The 24,064-nt window shown below is 52.9% G+C and overlaps 9 protein-coding genes across 9 annotated transcripts; 6 read left to right on the top strand and 3 right to left on the bottom strand.

The window, feature by feature from the left end:
- Positions 1-251: 251 nt before the first annotated feature.
- Z520_05722 (uncharacterized protein) lies at positions 252-602 on the top strand (the record flags this gene model as incomplete). The annotated part of the gene is made up of 1 exon (XM_016776225.1): positions 252-602. One exon carries the CDS (start codon positions 252-254, stop codon positions 600-602), a length of 351 nt encoding a protein of 116 aa, XP_016632544.1.
- A 350-nt stretch (positions 603-952) lies between these two features.
- Z520_05721 (uncharacterized protein) lies at positions 953-2,767 on the top strand (the record flags this gene model as incomplete). The annotated part of the gene is made up of 1 exon (XM_016776224.1): positions 953-2,767. One exon carries the CDS (start codon positions 953-955, stop codon positions 2,765-2,767), a length of 1,815 nt encoding a protein of 604 aa, XP_016632543.1.
- Positions 2,768-4,057: 1,290 nt separating this feature from the next.
- Positions 4,058-5,227, bottom strand: Z520_05720 (uncharacterized protein; the record flags this gene model as incomplete). The annotated part of the gene is made up of 2 exons (XM_016776223.1): positions 4,058-5,154; positions 5,203-5,227. 2 exons carry the CDS (start codon positions 5,225-5,227, stop codon positions 4,058-4,060), a joined length of 1,122 nt encoding a protein of 373 aa, XP_016632542.1.
- Positions 5,228-8,420: 3,193 nt separating this feature from the next.
- Z520_05719 (uncharacterized protein) lies at positions 8,421-8,612 on the top strand (the record flags this gene model as incomplete). The annotated part of the gene is made up of 1 exon (XM_016776222.1): positions 8,421-8,612. The coding sequence occupies one exon, from the start codon at positions 8,421-8,423 to the stop codon at positions 8,610-8,612; it is 192 nt and encodes a 63-aa protein (XP_016632541.1).
- A 189-nt stretch (positions 8,613-8,801) lies between these two features.
- Z520_05718 (uncharacterized protein) lies at positions 8,802-9,874 on the bottom strand (the record flags this gene model as incomplete). The annotated part of the gene is made up of 2 exons (XM_016776221.1): positions 8,802-9,707; positions 9,809-9,874. 2 exons carry the CDS (start codon positions 9,872-9,874, stop codon positions 8,802-8,804), a joined length of 972 nt encoding a protein of 323 aa, XP_016632540.1.
- A 1,859-nt stretch (positions 9,875-11,733) lies between these two features.
- Positions 11,734-13,341, top strand: Z520_05717 (uncharacterized protein; the record flags this gene model as incomplete). The annotated part of the gene is made up of 1 exon (XM_016776220.1): positions 11,734-13,341. The coding sequence occupies one exon, from the start codon at positions 11,734-11,736 to the stop codon at positions 13,339-13,341; it is 1,608 nt and encodes a 535-aa protein (XP_016632539.1).
- Positions 13,342-16,224: 2,883 nt separating this feature from the next.
- Positions 16,225-17,190, top strand: Z520_05716 (uncharacterized protein; the record flags this gene model as incomplete). The annotated part of the gene is made up of 1 exon (XM_016776219.1): positions 16,225-17,190. The coding sequence occupies one exon, from the start codon at positions 16,225-16,227 to the stop codon at positions 17,188-17,190; it is 966 nt and encodes a 321-aa protein (XP_016632538.1).
- A 1,145-nt stretch (positions 17,191-18,335) lies between these two features.
- Z520_05715 (uncharacterized protein) lies at positions 18,336-21,596 on the top strand (the record flags this gene model as incomplete). Its single annotated transcript, XM_016776218.1, has 2 exons — positions 18,336-18,561; positions 18,613-21,596. The coding sequence occupies 2 exons, from the start codon at positions 18,336-18,338 to the stop codon at positions 21,594-21,596; spliced, it is 3,210 nt and encodes a 1,069-aa protein (XP_016632537.1).
- Positions 21,597-22,042: 446 nt separating this feature from the next.
- On the bottom strand, positions 22,043-23,337 carry Z520_05714 (uncharacterized protein; the record flags this gene model as incomplete). The annotated part of the gene is made up of 2 exons (XM_016776217.1): positions 22,043-23,261; positions 23,312-23,337. 2 exons carry the CDS (start codon positions 23,335-23,337, stop codon positions 22,043-22,045), a joined length of 1,245 nt encoding a protein of 414 aa, XP_016632536.1.
- Between the last annotated feature and the right edge of the window lie 727 nt (positions 23,338-24,064).

Below are 24,064 nucleotides of genomic sequence, written 5' to 3'. Positions count from 1 at the left end.
TCTGGATCCCCTTTGACTACAGTTGAAACCCATCCCGAGTGTGTGGCGATTGCAGGACAGGTCAAAGTCCCCCGGGCATTGATACACGCTCTTGTACGCTGACTTACCACCTGCGCACTCTGCCGTAAATTCTCCTCTTGCATCTTTCCAACATCCTTCAACGCACAAGGCACGCCACTTCCCATTCACCTTCTCCTCGACAACTCCCTCTCTTCCAAGGAGCCACGATCTTCTTGTTCTAGTCTCCCGCAATGTCACGCAGCAACAAGCTTGCACCCGAAGCAAATCGGATCCTTTTTGTCAAAAACCTTGCCTACGACATCGATACCCCTGCCCTCTTCGATCTCTTTGGCAAATTCGGACCCATACGGCAAATCCGACTAGGCACATCGAATACTACAAAGGGCACGGCCTTCGTGGTCTATGAAGACGTCTTGGACGCAAAACAAGCGTGCGACAAGCTGAACGGCTTCAACTTCCGCAACCGGTATTTGGTCGTGCTGTACCATCAGCCGGAGAAAATGAAGATGGAGGCCAAGGAAGATATCGTGGCGAGGCAGGCAAACTTGGAGAGGATGAAGAAGGAGCATGGGATTGAGTAAAGGACTGGCAGCGCGCAGGCTGATAGTACGCAGCCAGAGTCACCCAAGAGTGCTGAGGGCGGAGGGCGCAAGTGGAGTGGACCGAAGTTATGCCGCCAAATAAATTTTTGGTCGACGGCCGACTCTTCACACAACAAAATGTCCAGACATCAAGGCGTTGGGCTCTTCAGTCGACCCAGGATATTGCAAAGTCAGAAGACCCTCACGGGCTCCGAGAAACTTGCTGGATCCCCAGCAGATTCATGAGTGGGTCATTTTTCGTTCACCATCAAAGTCACAAGCACGACTGAAAATTCCCTATCTATTCCTCGTTGCACCACTCCTGGTATAATCACAGCCAAACCACAACCATGGACGATCACATCGTGGGTGTCCTCGGTGGCGGTCAACTAGGGCGTATGTTGGTGGAGGCAGCGAATCGACTCAATATTCAGGTTGGAGTCCTTGATGCCGACGGCGCTCCGGCAAAATATCTTGCAAACTCTGATAAGCATGTTACCGGATCCTTCGCAAACGCGTCGGATGTCAAGGCACTCGCTTCTAGATGTGATGTGCTGACCTATGAGATCGAGCATGTTGACACCCAGATTCTTGAAGAGCTAGATTCAGAGAGACCCTATGTCGAGGGTACCAAATGGTCGAGGTTTCAACCCAGTTGGCAAACGGTCAGGACAATTCAAGACAAATTCACTCAGAAACAGCATTTTGCGAAATATGCAATCCCCACAGCTAAATCCATTGCGGTCAGCCCGTCACAGCAAGGACTGAAAGACGCCGGTGAGACGCTTGAATACCCTTTCATGCTGAAATCTCGAACCCAAGCCTACGACGGGAGAGGTAACTTCCCGGTCAAGTCGGTGTCTGATATAGAACCTGCCATCTCAGCTCTGGCAGAAAGACCTTTGTATGCGGAGAAATGGGCTCACTTCAAACTGGAATTGGCAGTCATGGTGGTGAAAACAGCCCAGGAGGACGATTTGGACGCGTGGGAAAAGAACACCTTGGCGTACCCTACCGTTGAAACCGTTCATGAAGACAGCATTTGCAAGCTTGTCTATGTTCCGCCTCGGGATGTCTCGCAGCAAGTGGCACGCGCGGCCCAAGACCTAGCTCGACGTGCTGTTTCAACCTTTCGGGGAACTGGCGTCTTCGGGGTTGAATTGTTCCTCCTTCCTGACAACAGCCTCGTCGTCAACGAAATCGCCCCCCGACCTCACAACTCAGGCCATTACACTATCGAAGCATGCCACATGTCCCAGTTTGAAGCACAGATTCGTGCGATTCTACCTGATCTAGCTGCAAGGATACCTGCCGGGGCGACGGATTTAACGGTGAATGCAGCAATCATGTTGAATATCCTAGGGGGACCCCAGCCTGATTCGCATTTGCTAGTCGCCAAAGCTGCACTTGACGTGCCAGGAGCAAAAATTCATCTCTACGGGAAGGGTGAGGGTCGACCGGGACGGAAGATGGGACACATCACAATCACCGGGTCAAGCTTGTCGGAATGCGAGAGCAAAATGCATCCTTTGATTCAGATGGTGGACGCGGTACGAGCGCATCGCAAAGACAGATCTGATCAGCCATCTGCTGCCTCAATTTTGAATACGCAGGCAGAGCTTCTTGATTCGAGGCCTGCACCGTCTCCTCGAGCTGTCATAGCCGTGGTGATGGGATCTGACACCGACTTGGCTACTCTTCGCCCAGGTCTAACCCTCCTTGACACTATGGGCATTCCTTACGAAGTGCACATCACCTCGGCACACCGGACGCCGCAGTACATGCTCGACTTTGGCAAAGCTGCGGCTGGTCGTGGGTTTAAGGCCATCATCGCCGCGGCCGGCGGAGCAGCACACTTACCTGGCATGATGGCCTCGGAAACCACTGTACCCGTCATCGGCGTGCCCGTGAAAGCCAGCTCGCTAGACGGGCTGGATAGTCTATTGAGTATTGTGCAGATGCCCAGGGGCATTCCTGTGGCGACGGTGGGGATTGGGAACTCGGTCAATGCGGCGATCCTGGCGGCCAGGATTGTGGGATCAAGCGACGAGAAGGCACGGAGGTGGGTAGCTGAGCACCTGCAGAAGATGGACGACGAGAACATGGAGAAAGAGCATCGATTGCAGGGAGAAGGCTGGAAGATCTACAAGAAATTGGACGGGTGAGTGGCACCATGGCTTGGGAGGGTTTGACGTTGTCGATTCTTTCATGGGGGATCGGATGTTGGGCGCAAGATCTTGCTTGAGGGATTCATTTTTGAGTTCGCGACACTGCCGACGAAGCTCAATCCCCCCCTGCCAGTTGCTGCAGAAGTAGTCATGGTAGGGCATCGAACAAGAACTTCAGCCGTGTCACACATAATCTCCCCCTGGAACCTTGGGAACCCTGTAACCAGCCACGAACACTTTTTGCCCTTCCAAGTTTACCATGTCGTTCAAGGGGAAACAGGAAATAACAGCCCCAGTAATACTCGTAATCCCAAAGATTTCCCGGAGCGTTGCTTCCGGGGAAGGCCGGCCCATGGGTTTGTTACACGACAGCGTCCAAGTATGCGGCAGACAACTTTGAACAAGAAAGTCACAGCATCATCGGCTGTGTAACTTTCCAGGATGGGGAACATCCACGGTCACCCATGGTTGATGGTTGAGATTGGGTCCGGAGTTGGAAACCCCCAAGTGGCCATGCCGCACAGGTCTAACATGATGACTGCTTTGAACACAGGGCACTACAGGCTATGTCTGGTGTTACCTACATAGGTAGGCTGTAGCTGGGAACGCGTCTGCGACCAAAAATTGTAAATAAACCTAGCCTAACCTAGGTACCGTGTATTCACTAGGTATATACAAAGAGGCACAGCGTTTCAAAACTATCAGCGGCAATCGATGTCACTGCTTACTCGCACCAACACTTCCTCATCAGACCGCATTGACTAGTACCTGAGTGCCTGGTTCGAGGCTGACAAGTATGGTCCGAAGGGAGTAAGTAGCGGCGAAAGAGCCGACCAAGGGGCGGGAAATTCCATATTTGGGCCGAAGCAATGCGCCCAAGGGCAAGTCAACTTGCCAATCAGGAATGGCCGGTTTGATCTGAATACATACCTAGATATCGAGGTCTGGCGATGGAGCCTGGGGAATCGGTGGCGAGCCAGTATTACATGCGAGCCCTTATCCTGGACAATGGTTGGAATATTTACTAGAAGAAAACCGACTCGGAGGCAAGCTTGGTAGGATGTAAAGCTATAATAGGACTGTATAAAATGGTCGACGAGAAGGACGGGTTCAGCGCCTCGTGGGTTACGGGAAGCTATGGAGCGCTTAGCTTTCCATTTACCGTCGCATCGTACTATGTCCTCCCTTGCATCTATATCTATATCTATATCTGGTTTTATGTATGACATTCCGTTCAAACATAGCGCTCGCTCGTCATGTAAAGTCTGGGCAGCTGTACAATTCTTTTCATGCCAAAATGTTATCCAGGCCATACTTACTGGTGGCCTCTTCCCATTCCTTGCTGAATTTGTAGTCCAGGTACCCTTGCTTTGTTTTGATTGCGTAGAACAGATCGCGGTTATACTTGTTCGGCGCGAGCCCCCGTCTAATCCTGAAGGGCAAGTCGGGGGTGGCCAGGAAGTACCGACCAAAGACAATTGCGACATTCTTGTCCTTGTATTGACCATCCATGGCTGCCTGAGCGGCATCGGGCTTCCAACCACCAGCGATCAAAAAGGGAGCATCATCTCCCCAGATGTCCAGCATGAAATCGACCTTCTCGGTGCCTCCTTGGCCACCATTGGCATCGTCATCACCTTTAATCCGCGACTCGACGACGTGGAGATACGCCAAATTGAGGCGTTTGAGACCTTTGACCAGCGCAGAGAACTGGGCATACGGATCGGCCATCTTCATACCCTGGAAGGTCGAGAAGGGACTGATTCGAAATCCGACCTTGTCGGCACCGATGGCATCGGCCGCCGCCTTTGCAACCTCCAGAGCAAACCTGTTCCTCTTATCAATGGAGCCACCGTACTCATCAGTCCTTTGGTTCGCAATGTCCTGCGTGAACTGGTCGACCAGATAGCCGTTTGCACCGTGAATCTCGATGCCGTCGAATCCAGCTTCAATGGCGTTTTTGGCCGCCTGGCCGAAATCCGCCACGAAATTCTGGATCTCTTCATAACTCAAAGCCTCGGGTTCCGCGTGGTCGCTGTCCAGAGGGATGTTGCTCGATGAAACGATCTTCATCCCTTCCTTCTCGGCGGTTTCTATGTCCGCCACGCGGCCCAGAGCCCAGAGTTGTAGGAATATGTAGCTTCCCTTGGCGTGCACGGCGGCGGTCACTCGTTTCCATGACGCGATTTGGTCTTCACTCCAAATTCCAGGGAGATTGGAGTATCCTGCAGCACGGGGGGAGACGACTGTCGATTCGGCGATGATGAATGTGCCCGGAACAGAGGCCCGTTCAGCATAATAATCTGCCACAAAGGGCAGTGGGACGTGGTTCTCGTCGTTGCGGAAGCGGGTCAAGGGAGCCATGACGATGCGGTGTTTTAAATCTAGGTTGCCGATTTTGAAAGATGAGAAGAGCCGTGAAGGGGCCGCACCAACATCCGGAGAGATTGATCCCATCGTGTTCTTCTTGGTTCAAGACTGGGATCTAGGTTGGTTGAGTGGATTGCAGATTAAGTCCGGATGCTAGAAGGTCTGTTTGGTATGATATAGTGTGGGAGAGTTTAGTATAGCAGATGTAGAGGAGGAATTCGAGACAACAGCACTGATATATACTGCGATAGCAATAGTCCAAAGCTCAAAAAGACGAGCAACATCATTTTTAAATGATTTGGTCTCCGCCATCAGATCGAGTAGCTTGATAGGTCCAGATAGTCTGTGGTTATCGAATTCTTGATGGCATGCCATAGATGGGACGTTTTCGCCTCCGGCTTGGTAATGTTATATAGCGACATCTCCAGATTTTGTGGACTACTTAGTTAATACCTTTCTTTTGGTCGGGACCTTCCGAGTGATTCGGAATGATTGCATTTCTCAGCCTGTGTCTTGTGTCCCACTGTTCTGATCCCAGACGAGAAGACAAACCCGGGGTATGGTGGCTTGATTCTCCTGTTGAGAAGCCTTGCCTCATTGCATAGCCATCCTGTGAAGAGCCGCAAGGCCAGAACGACGAAGGATAGTGAGTGACATAGATTTTCATCCTAAGGTATGAACAGTCGAGTCGAGTCGTGTCGCGTTGTTCGTCGGTGGGTTGGGCTACCAGAGGCGCTGTGTACATAGTACCAGGTACGTACTTGTTGGTCGTTAGCCGTCAGTGGATGTTGGCCAAGCCCTGGTTAGGTCATCACTCGGAGCCTCGGAGCCTTAGCGCTCCTGCCTACATATCGTGCATGTATAGCTCCGTTGGGTTGATAAAGGTTGAATTGAAATAAGCCTACTGGAAAGCAATGGAAGCGTTGGGCTGTGGAGTGAGGATAGTGAGAGATGTTCGTAAAGAGCGTGTATACCTACTGAGAGTGTGTGGTAATTCTAGGTGAGCTTGAACTAGATGATTCGGCGAAGACGGCGCTGCGGTGATTGTTGCCCATTATTACAGGATGGAAGGGTCGAGAGGTCAGAACACCACCATGAGACTGGCTTCACAGAATTCCAGAGTTCCAGCCCAGCGCCCACGGGGGAATTGTGGTCGGGGTGGATAGACGAACAGTTCATCAGTTGATTCGGTCTATGCTGGTGATGCAGATAGCAAGGTGATACAAGCGGCGATCCCTTGTGCTCGACCTCGTTTCTCCAGTCCTGCATTCCTCCCTCCTCACCTTTCTCATTCCTCATCCCGGCCCCCAAGGAGCCTCGAACCGTCAATCACTTCCTGCCTCAGGCTTTTTGTCGCGAGGCCTTACTTGTTTCGCCTGTTTGTGTCATTTTGTTTTGCGGAGAAGCTTGCATTCCCCAGCAGCCTGTGCAATCAGTCAATGCTGTGTGTCCACCGTGCATCGGTCAAACGCATCGAGGCCTCACTCACTCGTCCACTCACTCATTCTACCCCTTTCAACACGGTTACACATCTCCTAGGCGTCCTCTTCCCGCTTCTGCCCTCTCGGTTGGTGTATTGGGCATCAATGAATTTAGACTTACACTCGCCCACATTGTGTGCGATGCGGATGCAGGGCATAGTTGGAGCTCCACAGCAGATAAAGGAGCACGGCACACAAGCACAACTTCAACATACTCGTATCCAGCTAAACGAGCCTTTCGCTGCCCACATTTCGCTTATAGCCAGAAGGAAGGAGGAAGAGTAAGAGAAGGAAATGGGGCGCTGGGGCGCTGGTCACATCCGGCGCCAGCCGTCATCCCCCCGTTCTGCGGTGGCACGGGTGGCATCCACCTGCATTCTCTCCAAGAACCCAAGGCCCCCTTGCGCTTTTGGTTTCCCGGTTGCCCATTCCACGCGTCTCCCGCACGGCGGCCGAGGAGAATGGGGGCAGGCTTTCTCCCTTTTCCAATGATCAACCCGGGTCCCCCCAAGAATCCCAGGCCGACTGGGGGAATACGAAACGATTGCAAGGGGGAAAACCTGGAAAATCACAAAAGCCTGCTATCGGGATTCGGTGATAAACTCCTCTAAGCCGGCATGATACGAGCGTGGGATGGATGGGAGAAGGGAATTTCATATCGAGTAAGCTGTTTGTGACTTGGCAGCTCTGCAAGCCTCAAAACGATGGTGCAGCTTTTTGTGTGTCTCCAGTCACCGACCGGTGGATCAGGACTACGAGTCCATACCAACGAGTAAGATGCTTTGCTTCTGAAATACATGATTGCACAGGTAAGTTCCCAAAACATCGGGATTGAATTTGCCCACTCTGCCTAGCCGAAATACGGGAGGGCGACAAGTTTGCTTGCTTCGGATCCTCTTTCGAATCGATCGAGCGCACGTCACCCTTGCGACTGCAGCTTGCAGCAGAAAAGGGGGGCGATCAATCGCGATCAATCGCCTCACGGATTCCACCGACGCATACCAGGAAAGGGCGATCAATTGTCTCAGTCAGAGCCCAGAATAACAAACCACAAAGAGCCAAAAACCCGCAAGGGAGGAAACTCACGGTCGGGCCCCCGTGTACAGAACAAACACCAAGGAGTTGGATGGTCCTGAGCTCCTCCAGTCAATGACCGAATGGGCGTAATTGAATGGCCATCGGCTCGACTTTTACGGCCTAGCCCTGTGGTCCTTTGGTTCGGGTCCATTCCACCCCCCTTGCTCCCTGGCCCGGCGCGCCTCGTGGCGCTCCGGGGAAACCTCTGGTGGCTTTTGGGGGAGCTTGCAAGGTCCAGCCGGATTCGTTTGAAATGCGACAATCCCACGTCGCCTTGACCGCTAGATTTTGGGGGGACCCGAACATTTGCTGAGCACTCCCACTCCCACTCTGGCTTGCGAAGGGGTATATTTGATCCAGGCTCCCTCGAAAAACCTCCATCGCTCTCTGCTTCCTTCGTCCATCACTCAGTCCTCGGGAAATAATCAGCCTTCCGTTTCATCGTTGATCCAGGTCATCAACCATTGTCAACCAGTATCGTGTTCCATCCTCCACACCAGCCTTGGGACCTTGTACATTTGTACCTGCAGCAACTGCCGATCGACGCGGCTAATAAAAGTACCAAGTGCCGAGCACCAGCACATCGTAAGTTGATCATCACCTTGACAATACTGGGTCTACAAGGATTAGCACTGACCGGCTTTCGACAGCTTCAGCACATCTCTGTCAATCTACATCTTCTGAACCGATCCGGACCTTCGAATCCTCTCACATCCGGCACCATGCAACGCATCTCCTACCGCTCTACAGTGCTCTCATCGGAAACCTCGAGCCGAGATATGCACAAAGCTCTCGAGGCATCTCCACGTCCCAAGTTTGTCTCCTATTCCGATCGACGACAATATCCCGAGCATCATCCACCTCCACCTCCTCCATCACCAGTCCACTGGACCCGTGAGAAGCAGAGCCGCTGAGTCTCTGTTTCCAGGTTCTAGCACGGCGTTTCGGGTTCCCTTGAGTTTTGCTGGTGAATAGAGCGTTCTTCATTCGTGGACTGGCTTCCGCACTGTTATTCATAAAGCTTGTTGTTTGCACTTTGTGTCTTGGAAAATTGGACTAATGGCGACAACGTCTTGCGAGCGAGCATGGGTATTTTGCTCCTGTTATATAGTTATGTCGGCCTCATCGTGGGCCTCCACAGGTCTCTCAGAAGACTCTTGCATCTGAGAGGCCTTGCCATCAGATTGAGAATAGATTTGTTGCAACCTTACGAGAGCGTCTGGATTTCCCCCAAGCACTTGAACATTCAGGTCTTGAATTTCGTCACGATGTGATTCATGCACCCGTGCAACGTTGAGCGCCGCAGTCTTTTCATCCACGAATGTGCGGACGATATCTGATTCACCGCGCTGCCGCTTGACTTGTATCAGCTTCTCCAGGAACGAGGCCTGTTTCTTCGTCTGGTCTTGGCCATGTCGGGCTTCTGAGACCTCGCCGCTCACCCCCGCTTGGCCATTACTGACAAGTTGATCATCCGTCCGCGCTTCTTTCGTTGGTTTCTCTTTCTTCAACATTTTGGCCGTGTGACCGACCAGCTTTATGCGTGACACGCCTATCAGATCGTAGTCGTCGGTTGAACGTAGAACTTCGGCGGCATCCAACATGCCTGGGTGAGTGAAGAACATATTTGTACCCACCATATCGGCCCACATGCAGCTGTACACCTGGCCTTGATAGGAGATGATGGGGTTGACCGTGGCCAAATCAAGAATCTGCACACGTGAGGGGGAGGGCAGATGTGCGTCTGCATCCTCGCCAATGTCCTCTCCATTCTGGGAAGGTGTCTCGTGCAGTTCCTGCGGTTCCTGCGTCGAGCCACGGCCTTCGCCTGCTGCAGCAGAATCTGCAGCTTCAGCACCAGCACCGGGCTCATCCGGACCAGGGCCAGGCGTGGGAGGACTGGAATTGGGTCTTTTTCTTTTGGCCGGTGTCACGGGCTTGGGAGGTGCGGAGGGGTTGGACTTGATGTTAGAGTTCAAGGACGAGAGATCAATATCCACGAAGAAGGTCTGCCGCAGAAGAAAATGTCAAGGAACGAACAGCTTTGTGAGGTTGGGAATGGCAAAAACAGGGCGGCGTGGATTTTCTGTCCACTGCAAATGACCCCTACCTCTGTCTCGGTCTCATCGTATTCATATTCAGAATCGTCGTCTACTGGGTGTTTGGGCAGGTCCATGGCGGCTCATTATTACGCCAATGGTCATTGACTCGTCAAGTCTTGACGTCGAGATGCGGACAGAACGCGACAGATGGGATGGAAAGAAGTCATCTCCCACCTCACCGTCTCCGTGCCTTCACTCACGCCCTCCCAATCCGAGATTTTCATCGGTCACGTGGATCGAAAACAAGTGTTTCAAATGACACGCCAGCGGCTGCCCTGCACCTCCACCTGCACTCGAGCCCTCAACAAGGCCTTGTCGCCCCATGGCAGTCTCATCCGTCCGCTTGGTCCAGAGAGAATATCCCAATTCAGCATGTGCCTAGCCCTTCGACGATGCCATCCCACCCTTACAGGCTGATCGCTATATCTCCTCCTCCGTCTCATCCAACGTGCTATAAATTCTCGGGTTCATTGGAAGTCTTACCCACCACCACCACGCCCTTCTATTTCCATCCTAGCCAGGAAAAAGAAACTCAATGCATGGCTGAAACCGCCAGGTGCAAGCGATGAAACAAGTCAAGATCAGCGGCTGGACAAGATGCCAGATCAAGGCACATGGATTGGTTGACCGACTGAAATCCGGATCAGGCTCTTCTCGTCCATCTTGCTGGGGCGGTTGGCATGGGGCCGTTCCTACGTTTAACCACTGCAGGTTTGACGCCGGACTAGCGCCCGGGTTCTGACGAAGAAGAGGTGAAGTCATTGACAACAATTCGGTAAATGACAGCGGGTGACAAGTCAGGCCGAGCAAACACCACCAAAGAGCATCCGAGACAATAATCGTGGGAGAGGAAGAGGGAGCGGAGTGGACAGCTGGGTGCCAGTCAGTTGCGGCCATGACTCCCTCTTCTCCGACCCCTCTCAGCTTCTCCCTCGTCCATCCCCTGCATTCCAACTTTCTTTTCACTCACCCTCACACTCCTCACATGAAGCCATCTCTTGCATGTGCTTTTCATCTCGCTCCTCTGACTATCATTCATCCAAACCACCTGGTATGACTACTGACCTGCCAGTCGACTGACTAAAGTAGCCGCCCCCACCAATCACTCGTCAGACGCAGATAAGGTACCAACGAAAACAGAAAACACCCCCCTCAAAAGCAGTACCCCCGGAACTCGGACTTTCGGTCAGCCTGCGTCCCAGTCGCCAATCATAGCAAAGAGTACGTCAATGCTTTCCTCTTCGTGGTTCTGATACCTGTATTACACATTCGGAGCGCGGATGTTGGCGGAATGGCCTGTTTCCCACAGTATTATTCATCCCCCCTCGCAGCGGGACTCCCAGCAGGAAACACCCCAGGAAGCTGTTCGGTCGCTTACGGCGGCGGAGAGTAATGCGATGATGATGAAAGTCAATTGCATTACTCTTGCCGTTGCAACGCTGTATTGCCGCTTTGGGGACCTAAGACATATTTCTCTCAATGCAGTCACCGCGCTGGCCTCCTCCCGGGGCGCCTTGCTAGGCCGCGTTTCCGCTCTCGCCGTAACATCCGCGTGGGTGGATGAGGCTGTGACCAAATCACATTCCTTCCCTGTTGTCAGCTTGCCTCCCTCGTGATGTTCTGGCTAATCCTTTGGGGTTCGCTCTGATGTACAGTGGCCTTAGCCTTGGAGTCCCATCATGCCAGCCAACCACCGCTTACCCGATCATTATATACCGTCTCGGCGGAACCATCTATATTTCCCATCACTTCCTCCCCCACGGCTTGGGTCGCTCCAGCACACGACCAGCTCCTCCTCACCGCGCAGCCGTTCTCAGACACCAAACTCGACGCAGAACCTTCGACGGTCATCGTCCCTGTCGACCCCAATACTACTCAATACCATCCTCCATATGAAACGGTGACCGGGAAGGCCTTGGAGGGAGAAGAGCAGATGGGTCCCATTCAGACAAAGGCCACCATTGGTGTGCTGTCGACCATAATATTGTACATGTGCGCCAACAGCATACTGCGGGCCACACGTCCAGAGGTATTCATTTGGCAAGATGAAGACCGAGAGGAATCCAGCTGGATTGCTACCTCGCGGTATTGGCTCGACAGGAAATGCTGTCGCTGGCTGGGCGTCTGTGGTGCATTCCACATGCACTACATCTCGGAGCACGCCAAGTTTGGCCATCGTCCTGCGATAGACCACCGAGATCGGTTGGTGGTTCCCACGCCCGACTGGGACTGGCAGCATGCCTGGACCGAGGGCAATGACCGGCCTGAAGACTGGACTCACGACGAACGGGTCCTGAGAGAGATCCCAGACTACGTGTATGAATATGCTCCTCTTGTCCACCTCTACTCGGGAGAACAGTTCTGGCCGTGCGACATTGCTGAGCACCTCTACCACATCACCCCGACCTTGAACTACACGCCGGTGCAGTCCGAGCAGCAGCACCCATCACTCCAGAACTTGGACGAACTGAACCAGTGGAACAATGGCCGGTGGGTGTTTCTGACTAGCAACGACAACGTGGAAGAACGGCCAGACTGGTTGGAGGGGGAGAAGAACATCCCAACAGCACCGTCGAGGCCAGATGACCCATTCGAAGACAATGAGGGCTGGGTCCACAAACCAGGAAGAACATATCTTCAAGGTGTGAAGGATGCATTGGACGACGTGAAAGAATGGTTTGCACCGGACTTGGATGGGTTTGAGGATAGCGACGATTTTCAAATGACAGCCTCGGGCCAATCAGAGCAGACCAAAGCCGCACGCCGAATTCATCATGAATTGAGACGCTCAACCAGTTCGGATCACGCGCAGCCGGACAGGCTTCGAGGGGGTCGGAGTGATGCGCCTGCAGTTCTTGTCACTGTCAACAAGGGCCATGGCATTGTCGACGCCTTTTGGTTCTTCTTCTACAGCTTCAACTTGGGGAACGTGGTGCTCAATGTCCGGTTCGGCAACCACGTGGGCGACTGGGAGCACACCGCCATTCGATTCCAACATGGCAAGCCCAAAGCTGTTTTCTTCAGCGAGCACAATTTCGGATCCGCCTACAGCTATGACGCTGTGGAGAAGGTCGGGAAGCGCCCTGTCATCTATTCCGCTTATGGAACTCATGCCATGTACGCCACTCCTGGCACGCACCCTTACATCCTGCCATGGGGAATTCTTCACGACATGACTGACCGCGGTCCTCTATGGGATCCGGCTCTGAACTCCCACGCCTACACATATGATTACAAGAACGAGACCCTGCGGTCGTCGAACCACACTCCGAATGCCCCAACCGAGTGGTTCCACTTCGCTGGACGTTGGGGGGATAAATTTTACCCTCTGAGTGATAAACGACAGTACCGATTCGCCGGCCAATACCATTATGTCAACGGACCACTTGGCCCGAAGTTCAAGAATCTGGGGAGGAAGAAGATCTGTCAAGGGCCAGAATCGGCCCCTTGTGTGGTCAAGAACTGGTTGGGCAGTGGAGACAAGATTGGCCATCTACACCTGTCCACACTTGAAAATGAGGAAGGAGACAACGACCTATAGATGAGAGAGCGAGGATGTGCAGACGAGATACGGGATACGGATATGACTCTTGCGATGTCTTTTATCATTTGTTTACAGTCCTTTGATGACCAGCATCATGATACCCTTTGCGATACAAGTATTTTTTGCCGAGACCGGCATGGGCATTGGTGGACGGCGTTCTGGGGATATGGACGGGATCTTTGTTTGATCATCACTTGATACCCTCCTGCCATAGACTTGATTGGATATCTACAACCACCTACTGTACTAACGGCTGCATACAAGAACAGTGAGTGAGTGAGCAGTCACTTACTTAGAATGAGAAAATTCAACAAGACTGTCCTTGACTACAATATAACGGATGCTTTTCGTTTCCTATTTTCCGCAACGCACCTAATTACAAATAGCAGTGTGCACAAGTTTGAAGGACGGGTGTACAATGTACATCCGGACCACATATCGACCACACCGCTGTGGTATGTACCTAGAAGTCCAAATGGATCCATAGGTACCTACCTAGGTAGGTAGGTAGGTAGCATCCGGGACTGAAGACTCTGCCGAAGTACTCATATCTCCGGGTCCATGACTAGCTACAGTACTAGCACGGAGTAGTTCCAGCGCTTGCGGGATCTAGAATGTACTTCTTACCTGCGAGGATTGTCTAAATCTGTATCGTCGTACGCACTTGTATCTGTGTACAGAGTAGCTACATGCTATGTATGGAGTTACTCGTCCTCGGTACATAGCTATCTTCCGCGCCTCCGCAGCTCGTTGGTGAGATCTGCAAAGTCTCCGTCTATCTCGCCCTCGCTCGCGCCCGAATCCTTATTTTCGTCCGTTCCCAACCTCCTCTAACGTCCAATGCAGCTTGTCAGTGTCAACTCCAGTGCGGGGATATGCGCCTAGTCACCATTAGTACCCATGATGAGGATAGGATGGGCAAGCGATGAGATATTCTGGAGCGGACTCTGCTAAAAGCAGCCAGGCTATGCTTTGCATAACTTTGTACCCCGATCCTGATACACCTTGTGCGTGAAGCCTTTCGGCCCAACCATCTGGCACTCGTATCATGTCCTGGCGTGGCTGACTCTATATTTTACGGTCTGACGAGGTGCTGTCAGGTCAGCACCCTTTCTACAGATATTACTATTTCTATCCAACCTACCAGGTACCTACCTAGGTACCTAGGCTCCTCCGAGGGTGGCATAATTCACGATCTAGCTCGAGTCCGCATACCTACCTAGGTATCCATCTTGCCTGCCTATATATCTAGGTTATCGATCTCTCGGCATCTAAATATATACCTAGTCACAGATTCTCAGCAGTCCTCTGTCTCCGGCTCATCACTCACTACATCCTCACTGGAGCTACCACCTCCCTCCCTTCCCCTCTTACTCATATGTATACCCACCCACTTCCCCGGTAGGCAAGTATATACACCCTCCTAATTCATCCCCCCTCCCCTATAGATTCACGCCGTGTCTCCCTTGTTCGGCGCGCTTTTGATTGGGCATGGCCAAACGAATAGCCGAAACCCTCTGCTTTGTGGGTTTCCAGCAGCCCGGCAGCTACGCGTACACTGCGGTGGGACAAGCGGTATCCTCCGGATGTCCATGTTTATTCAGATGATGAAGGTTGAGTGGTGAGTGGTGACGTTGGTGAATGATGATGTACATGTACGAGGCAGAAATCACAGGTGACGATGGTGATGTTGGGGACTACGAAACCACTCCACACATCACCACGCATCGCTACGCATCGGGCGTCTCGGAACCTCTGACTAACCAAGGCACATACATGGTCACATAGGTACGAATGTGTATGTATGTGGGGGTAGCAAAGATGACAATGACGCGATCTCCCTGTGTGGAGGACACACCACCTCATGGAGTCAGTCTCCGTGGTTGAGTTATGAGCTCGCCCCCGTTCTGACGAGGCCATCTGCAGCCTGGCCGGGACTATCTGACGGAGATGCGACTGTCGCGGAAAAGATGAGGAGAGGTCAGGGGTTGGACAAAGTTCAATGAACCTGTTTCCATGCAATGCAATGTACAGACGTCCTTTACCTGAGTACTTATCCATGACCTTGGTTCTCAGGCCAGGACTTGCCTCCCCGTTTCCCCCGACGGCCTTCGCACCGTGTCGAGTCTCAATCAATCTGCATTCTCAAGGTTCCGCTCTCCACTGCCATCGTGCCAACTCAATGTTATACATGCTCCAGTGGTATCCTCAAGCTATGTGTCTGGGCAGTCTCCTCTACCTGTAAGGATAGAACCAAATAGTGTTTTCAGAGAGGCCGGCAGAAGAGGCAGAGCTCAAGCTTGGAGGTCGACCGATGATATGGTCAAGTGCTCCTATAAAGATGCCGCAGCCTCAACTAAAGTCGGGGTCTTGCACTGACCAATACATGATGTTCACATGAAGAAGACCATCAGGTATGTTCTGGCCGGCAGGGCTCCGCCTCAGCCTGGCCGGTTGGGTGACAAGGCTGAGAATTGTCTTGGCAGGGTCGTGACCTCACAGCCCCGCCCGCATGCAACGGTGCTTGGTCCTTGATCCTTCCCAACAGGCTGCGCCTCCGACCGTTGAGCGAAATTTGCAACATCTTCAGCCGCAGTCTCTCTGAGCAAGTCGACAAAGAACTTTGCCGTTGAGACGAGTACATGGGACAATAGCAATCACAGCAGCGCATTGTTCCCGCCTCCGCACATGCACCCTCCTGATCTCTCCCCCTCCTCCGCTGCAGAGTTGCACCATGGTCTCGTTTCGGCGTTTCAGTCGTCTCAGTCTTCCGACAGCCTTACTATAACAGCGACATCTATACTCTTCAGTATACCGACAGCAGCTGCTTCTCCTCTTTCGACCGCCAGCTCTGCGCCGGCTCCCTCGCCTTCGGCAAGCATGTCGGACGACGAGAACAGTGGCGAATGCAAACTACTAGGCCCTTTCGCTATACTGGTGCAAGGAGCACTGGGCGCTCTGGCTCTGTTATCCTTGGTTTTCAAGAGATGGAGAGAAAGGCCGCAGCGACCTCTCAAGGTCTGGTCTTTTGACGTGTCGAAACAAGTCGTCGGGTCGATCCTGCTCCATCTGCTGAACCTCCTCATGTCCATGTTCTCTTCAGGCCAGATAGGAGAGAGTGTCGTGAATGCAGCAGCAAGTACACTCGGGTCCGACGCAACCGCGGAGTACACACCAAATCCGTGCTCATTTTACCTGCTCAATTTGGCCATTGACACGACCATCGGGATACCCATCCTCATTGGCATACTCAAGATTCTCACCGTCGGAGCACGATATACACCTCTCGCGAACCCTCCGGAATCGATTGAGTCTGGGCACTATGACACGCCACCGAAGGCCACCTGGTGGGCCAAGCAATGCCTCCTCTACTTTTTAGGGTTAATTGGCATGAAGATCTGTGTGTTTGCCATTTTCCAACTTTGCCCTTGGCTAGGACGTGTCGGTGATTGGGCGCTTCGCTGGACGGAGGGCAACGAGGCGGTTCAGATTGCATTTGTCATGTTTATATTTCCCTTGATCATGAACGCGGCACAGTACTATATCATCGACACATTCATCAAACAGAAGAAGGGGCCACACATCGACGGAGAAGAAGAGGCAGAGGGTGAAAGAAGTGAAGAAAATGGCTCTTTGCTGCCAGAGCCGGGTCCTGACCATGGCTGCTCATTGAACGAGGATGAAGTCTGCAAAGCCAAAAGCTCGTCATCCAGCCAGCTCGAGAGGATCATTTCATACGACCCCGACAAGGACGGAGAAGTTGTTGTGAGCGAACAACCGGGCGAAAGCAGTAGCCTGACAGCTCACGCAGCGGAAGAAGGTTTGGAAGATCGGCCTCGGATATGAAATGGATTTGTCTGCATTGCTTTGGATGGTATACCGGAAATGGGAGAGTAACCGCGACGGCGCTCACGGGATCGTATATATTTGGATATCGGCATGAGGAATACACGCATGGAATACCACACCGCCACAAGCGGACCGGCCTGAGTTGTTATGATCAATCTCTGGATTTTGATTACGTCTGATGTTACTCCGCATCGCGATTCTGGGGATGTTTTGCTCGCAAAAAGTCTTTATGTGACCGTGACCTTCCCCTGCGCTCAACGGTTCAGCATCTGCTTCCTTTCTTATTCGCTCCGATGCTAAGCGGCACAAGGCGGCACAAGTTGGGTAATGAAGAGGGCAGCTGATAGGGCAGTGCCCCTGCGCAGCGATGGATCTGGAAAAGTATCGCCCACAGTGGCTCCATCTGTGCCTGAAAGGCCCTTCGCTCGGAATGTGGCTATCCAATTGCGGGGGAATCTGGGCGATGCTGTCTCGTAACAAGTTCCTGGAATTCTCTCATTCCAGTAACCATGTGATGCAGGCTTGAAAATTCTTTTTCTCTGGTCTCAGGGGGGCGCGTACGTCTTCAAAGATTCCATTGTATTAAAAAGGCTCAAGGATCCGCCCTTGCTGCGCTCACGGGATTCCCCCAATCCACAGCCCGCATACTTAGTAGGCATAGAGCAGTCTGCGCGCAACTTCCGCCCCAAAAAGGTGTTTCAGCTGCAGTGAGACCTGTTGCCATCCGATATCTTGTTATTTCTCTTATCGAACCCGCATCATTGGCGATCACGAGGGGCTGACTGACAAGGTGCCCGAATTGGACGCTGACCTGGCTGGAGCGGTTACTTTGCAGAACAGTGCCCTGCAGACAGCCTCATTAGCCTTGTCTGTTCTCATAATCGGCCCAATTCCCACCTCAACGGCGATATCAGAAACCTCCTCAGGGGCGCTGGGTGCGGCTGACATGCTCACCTTTCGAGACAGACACCATTAGCTGAACCTGCGTATAACCTTTTCAAAGAGCTCCTGAGGTCAACCTCTGCCTTTGTCTCGTTCTCTTCCATCTTACACCCCATTGATTTCTGTCGCTCACTGTTCGAGTACCTCTTCACATCGAGTATCCTCTGCTATTCTTCACCACACTCCTTTTCAGAGCGACCATGGATCATCTCACGCCCAACGGCGACCAGCCGCTTAATCCGGCAAAACACAGGTTGGTCGAACAAGTGATCAGGACACCGGGAAGACAACCCTCACCCCAACCGACGTTGCTAGGAGTGCCCGGTGCCTCCCAATCCAATCAATCGTTACACCGTATTCTATCGGATCATAGTCCCGGCTATGTGGCTCCTCAATTCGAGGGCAAGAGAGCGCAGATGGAAGAGGGTGCGTTTGCAGGCCCTTGGTCACAATCAAGAGAAGCTGACACAATCGCAGTTATGGACCTCATCGAAGAGAAGGGCTTCCTGCCAACCGAATTCATCGCCTCCGAGACCGAATGGTTCTACAACTCCCTGGGAATCGACGACATGTACTTCTCCACCGAAACCGTCGAGGCCGTGGCAAGCAACATCCTCTCGTTGTATGCGGCCAAGCTCGCTGCGTATGCGCGCGATGACAAGAAGCTGGAGATCAGGTTGGCCAAGGAGGCGTCCGACCATGCGGTCTACATTGACACAAGCAAGCCTGGAATCAGCATCATTGACGGGCCGAGATACGAGCAGAGGATCGACGAGAAGTACATTGACGGCTCGACTCCGACAAGGAGCTTCCGAGTCGAGTCCTTCCGATCGAGCAATGCCCTGCCGGAAAATCCGGACGAGTCACTGCGCTGCTATTTCATTTACGAGTGTCAGTTCAAGAACCCGAATCCTGGGCCCGACGAGACTGATGTCGAGGTCATTGGTGAGAAGCGGTTTCTGCAGAAGGCGACACAGAAAACCAAAGAGATCTACCAGGAGATCATCACCTATGCTGTTTCACGCACTGGCCCGGTCATCGAGATGTTCGAGATGGAGGGCACCCGAGAAAAGAGACTGGTCATTGCCTACCGTCAAGGGTCAGCCATGGGTATATTCAGTGCGCTGTCAGATCTCTACCACTACTACGGGGTCACGAGCTCTCGAAAGTACGTCGAGCAGTTTTCCAACGGCATTACAGTGGTCTCTCTCTATTTGAAACCGGCCAGCAATGAGATCGCCAAGTCGAGATATCCTCCCATTGAGGCATCAATCCATCAGATCATCAAAGAGGTCTCGTTGCTGTTCTGTATCCCTCAGAACAAGCTCCAGGGACAATTCGCCAGCGGCAATTTGAGCTTGCAGGAAAGCATCTACGCCCATTGCGTGCATGTCTTTGTCCAGCAGTTCCTCAACCGGCTCGGCTCCGAGTACACCTCGTTGGTCGCGGCATTGAAAGGAGACACCAACGCCAATGCGGAATTGCTCTCAAAGATCAAGAAGCGGCTGCGGACAGAGACGTTTACCTCGGACTACATCCTCGAAATCATCAACAAGTACCCTCAGCTCATTCGCAATTTGTACCTCTCTTTTGCAAGCACTCACTATGTGCAAACCCGAGGGGAGCAGGATGATTTCATTCCGACGCTTAGTTATCTGCGGTTGGATGTGCAAAACGTTCTCGATGATGACACTTTGGCTGAGATGGTCTCCACGACCACCCAGAACCAGCACGATGAGATGGTGATGCAATACTTCTTAACCTTCAACAGAGCAGTCCTGAAGACCAACTTCTACACCCCGACCAAGGTGGCACTCAGTTTCCGGCTTAAGCCCAGCACTGAATTCCTGCCCGAGCATGAATATCCACAAGCCCTGTATGGGATGTTCTTGGTCATTGGGTCAGAATTCAGGGGATTCCATCTTCGGTTCCGCGACATTGCACGTGGTGGCATTCGAATCGTCAAGTCTCGTAACAAGGAACTTTACGCAATCAATGCCCGAACTCAATTCGACGAGAACTACAACCTGGCAAACACTCAACAGAGAAAGAACAAGGACATTCCAGAAGGTGGATCCAAAGGTGTCATCCTTCTTGATTACCAGCATCAAGATAAGGCTCGCGTTGCTTTTGAGAAATACATCGACAGCATCATGGACCTTCTCTTACCTCCCACGAGCCCTGGTATCAAGGACCCTATTGTTGATCTGCACGGGCAGGAGGAGATCCTGTTTATGGGGCCTGATGAGAACACTGCCGACCTTGTGGACTGGGCCACGGAGCATGCCCGTGCCAGAGGTGCCCCGTGGTGGAAATCCTTCTTCACCGGCAAGAGTCCCAAACTGGGAGGTATTCCCCACGATTCATATGGAATGACGACTTTATCCGTCCGCGAGTATGTTCTGGGCATCTATCGCAAGTTGAATCTGGATCCCAGCAAAATCAGAAAGTTGCAGACCGGTGGTCCGGACGGAGACTTGGGGTCCAACGAGATCCTCCTCAGCAACGAGAAGTACACCGCCATCGTTGATGGTTCTGGTGTCCTTGTTGACCCGGCAGGACTGGATCACGCAGAGCTTGTACGTCTGGCGAAGAAGAGGGTGATGATTTCGCAGTACGACATCTCAAAACTCTCACCACAGGGATACCGCGTGTTGGTGGAAGAAAACAACGTCACACTGCCCTCCGGCGAAAAGGTTCACAATGGCATGACGTTCCGAAATACGTTCCACCTCCGCGATGTTTCGCAATACGACCTCTTCGTCCCTTGCGGTGGTCGGCCGGAGTCCATTGATCTGTCCAGTGCGGGCAAGCTGATCGTGGACGGCAAGTGCAGGATCCCATACATTGTTGAGGGTGCCAACCTGTTCATCACGCAAGACGCCAAGCTTCGGCTTGAAAAGGCCGGCTGCATCATCTACAAAGACGCCTCGGCCAACAAGGGCGGTGTGACTTCGTCGTCGCTGGAGGTCTTGGCAAGCTTGTCCTTTGACGACAAGGGCTTTATCGAGAACATGTGTGTTCACAGCGATGGGACCGTTCCCGAGTTCTACAAGACGTACGTCAAGGAAGTCCAAGAGACTATCAAGCGCAATGCCCGGCTCGAGTTCGAAGCCATCTGGCGGGAACACGAAGCTACTGGTGTCGCTCGCTCGACCCTCTCTGACCAGTTGTCCCTGGCAATCACCAAGCTGGACGAAGATCTTCAAAACTTCAACGATCTGTGGGACAACAAGAAGCTGAGGCACCAGGTCTTCAAGGAGGCGCTGCCCCAGACGCTGCAGGAGAAGGTCGGCCTGGACAAGATCCTGAGCCGTGTGCCGGACAACTACCTCAAGTCCATCTTTGGCAGTTTCCTGGCCAGCCGGTTTGTGTACGAGTATGGCGCGACGCCCAGTCAGTTTGCGTTTTTTGACTTTATGAGCAAAAGGCTTGCGAGTGCGATTGCCAACGGCCAGTGATTAAGAACGGGCATTGTGAAAGGTCTGGTCTAAAGGGGTCTTCAAGACGTTTGAGGGGCTTCCAGTGACTGAAATACTGCACGGGAATGAAGTTGCCATGTTGTCTGCTTTTGCGGTATAAAAGGCAATCAGAAACTCGGGAAGGACGGGTATGGGGTACATGATCCTGGCTGGAGCGAGGGTGGGAAACAAGAGGAAGACAAAAGCAAAGATTGTGTGAGAGACCGGGCACAGTACCGGCACCGGCACCGGCAGTCAGCGACACAAGCAATATAATGTATGCGATCAATCGCAACGCTCTATAGCATGTCCCTGTCCAGACACGTTCCTGTCCAGAATGAAATGAGTTTGGTTAGCATTGTCCCCGGTCAAGCACTGGTTTGTCCAAATTCCAATTGCTGCCTTGTACGCCTTTCCTGTAACCATCACGGCGGCCCCGTAGCAGGTCAAGCTCGTGGCCGCGTGGGATGCAATGATCTCGAGACTCTCGGATTCACTGTGGCGGCCGTGGTTGGAGCCCTGGATGTAGGAGCTCGTCGTGTTGGCGCTGAGGATGTAGACATGTTTGTCGGCAGGACAGCAGCAGCAGCAGCAGCGGCGGCGGCATCTTTGGCGGTAGTCGCCAAATCTGGTGCTTTGGCTGCCGAGTCCTTGTGGTCGGATCGCATCCCTCCCTCCTGACCGCTGTGCGCCGCCCTCACATCACCTTCCGTTGCGAGATTTCGTTCCTCGGTGGGAATAACTTTCTGTTCTTCCTCATCACCAACACCACCACCAGCAGGCTTCCCTTCTTCGCCTTCCGGCGCTTCCTCCAATTTCTTCCTTTTCTCCCTCTCCTTCCGCTTCACTTTCTTCTCCCGGTTCCGTCGCGTGCGCTTTTCCCTCTCCGTCTCCTCCGTCGCTGTTGCCTGCGCGGCGAGCTCCTGCCGCAGCGCGAGCCGGCGACGGAGGAGGATGCGACGTTTCTTCGACGGTCTCTTTGGGCTGGGCTTGGACCTTTGGGTGCTGGTGTCAATGGTACTTACTGCGGACGAAGCGGCTGATTGAGCCACGTCCTCAAGCCTACGGGCGCCGCGGCGGCGGCCTTTGCCGAGTAGTTCAACGTGAATGAGACGCCAAGGGAGCGCAGATCCGGGCCATTTGGTGGATTTGGCCCTGGCCAGGACGTCGGCGGTTGACAGCGCGACGTCCGCATACTGTGATCTCAACGCCTCAATGGTCTCCCCTGGCAGCGCCGAGGTGAAATAGTACGAGTCGGGCCGGTTAGGACGAAGGAAGTGTGCTTTCTCCAGGGACAGTGAGTCGGCGAGCGCCGCGGGCTCGGGGGTCCGCGAGAGCCTGATCCTGGCGTCTGCGGTGGGCGCATCGGGCTGAGAAGGCCGGTCGATCGATCTCGAGTTCGACGTGAATAGGCGGAACTGGAATTCTTGATCTTCTTCTTCGTCCTGGGGGTTGACGTCCGGTTGAGATTTGCCTGGCGCTAGTAGAGTCGGTTTCCGTGACGGTGGGTTAGGTGCCACAAAGTCGTATTCGAATCCGTAGCTGGATCTCAAAATACTCTCTTCGTCGTTGTCCAAGGATCTTGCTGGCGATGGAGATCTGCTCGACCCTCGAGAGCCTGGCGAGCCGGAGCCGTCGTCTCGGAAAAGGTCCGATCTTTTGACCCTTCTTGGGTCAGTAAACTGGTGAATTATATCCTTTTAAGGGACAGCTACCTTTTTGCATCCGGGACCTCGAACATATTTGCTGCTCGAAGTGGCCGGAACAATGCCACACTGGGTTCTTGAATGAATTGTGGTAGAAGAATTGTCCAGCCTTGAAGGAGCGCGGGGGAGGATAGAATTTATTATTATTTGGTGTTTTCAAGTAGCAGATTGAATGCCCTGGCGCCTTTCACACTTTGGGGACGTCAGCTCGACAGCAGCAGCAACAGCAAGGTTACTGAATCGGCCATGTCACAAGAGTCAGGCTAAGTTCAAGCATCATTGCTGCACTCTTGTCCGCACATGCAGAGGCAGAGGAAAGAGACGGATGGCGCAATTTGTCGGTCGGTGGCCCAAGGAAGATAATGTATCTTTCTCGGTCGAATATTGATCCGGAGCCGTCTCGCCGTCTACCAACGTGCATACAGCTTTTTTCACAGTAAAACAGCCTCCAGCGGTAAGAACAACACCTAGGTATATACCATTCCACTCCCATAGAACTTCTAGCCACTCTCTGAAACTATCATCTTGGGGCTTGCCTTCATAGGTATTTTACTCACATTAGAGATTTTGGGTGTTTTGAACACAGACCACCTACGTCGCTGTTCGCCCCGGCATCTTTTCTTGGGTTGGAGCCTTACACGGGTCTGTCTCTCTCTCTCTGCGTATCTCACGCCAGGAATTTGCCAGGAGCTTCTGTGAGAAGTTCTTTACTCTTTCTTGTTATCATCGCTTTTCTACGACGAAATCCCTTAGCAGACGGGT

The sequence above is a fragment of the Fonsecaea multimorphosa genome, assembly GCF_000836435.1.
Source record: "Fonsecaea multimorphosa CBS 102226 unplaced genomic scaffold supercont1.10, whole genome shotgun sequence".
In the NCBI taxonomy this organism is placed as follows: domain Eukaryota; kingdom Fungi; phylum Ascomycota; class Eurotiomycetes; order Chaetothyriales; family Herpotrichiellaceae; genus Fonsecaea; species Fonsecaea multimorphosa.
The sequence above is the reverse complement of the archived record's forward strand: the minus strand, read 5'-3'. Positions and strand labels throughout refer to the sequence as shown.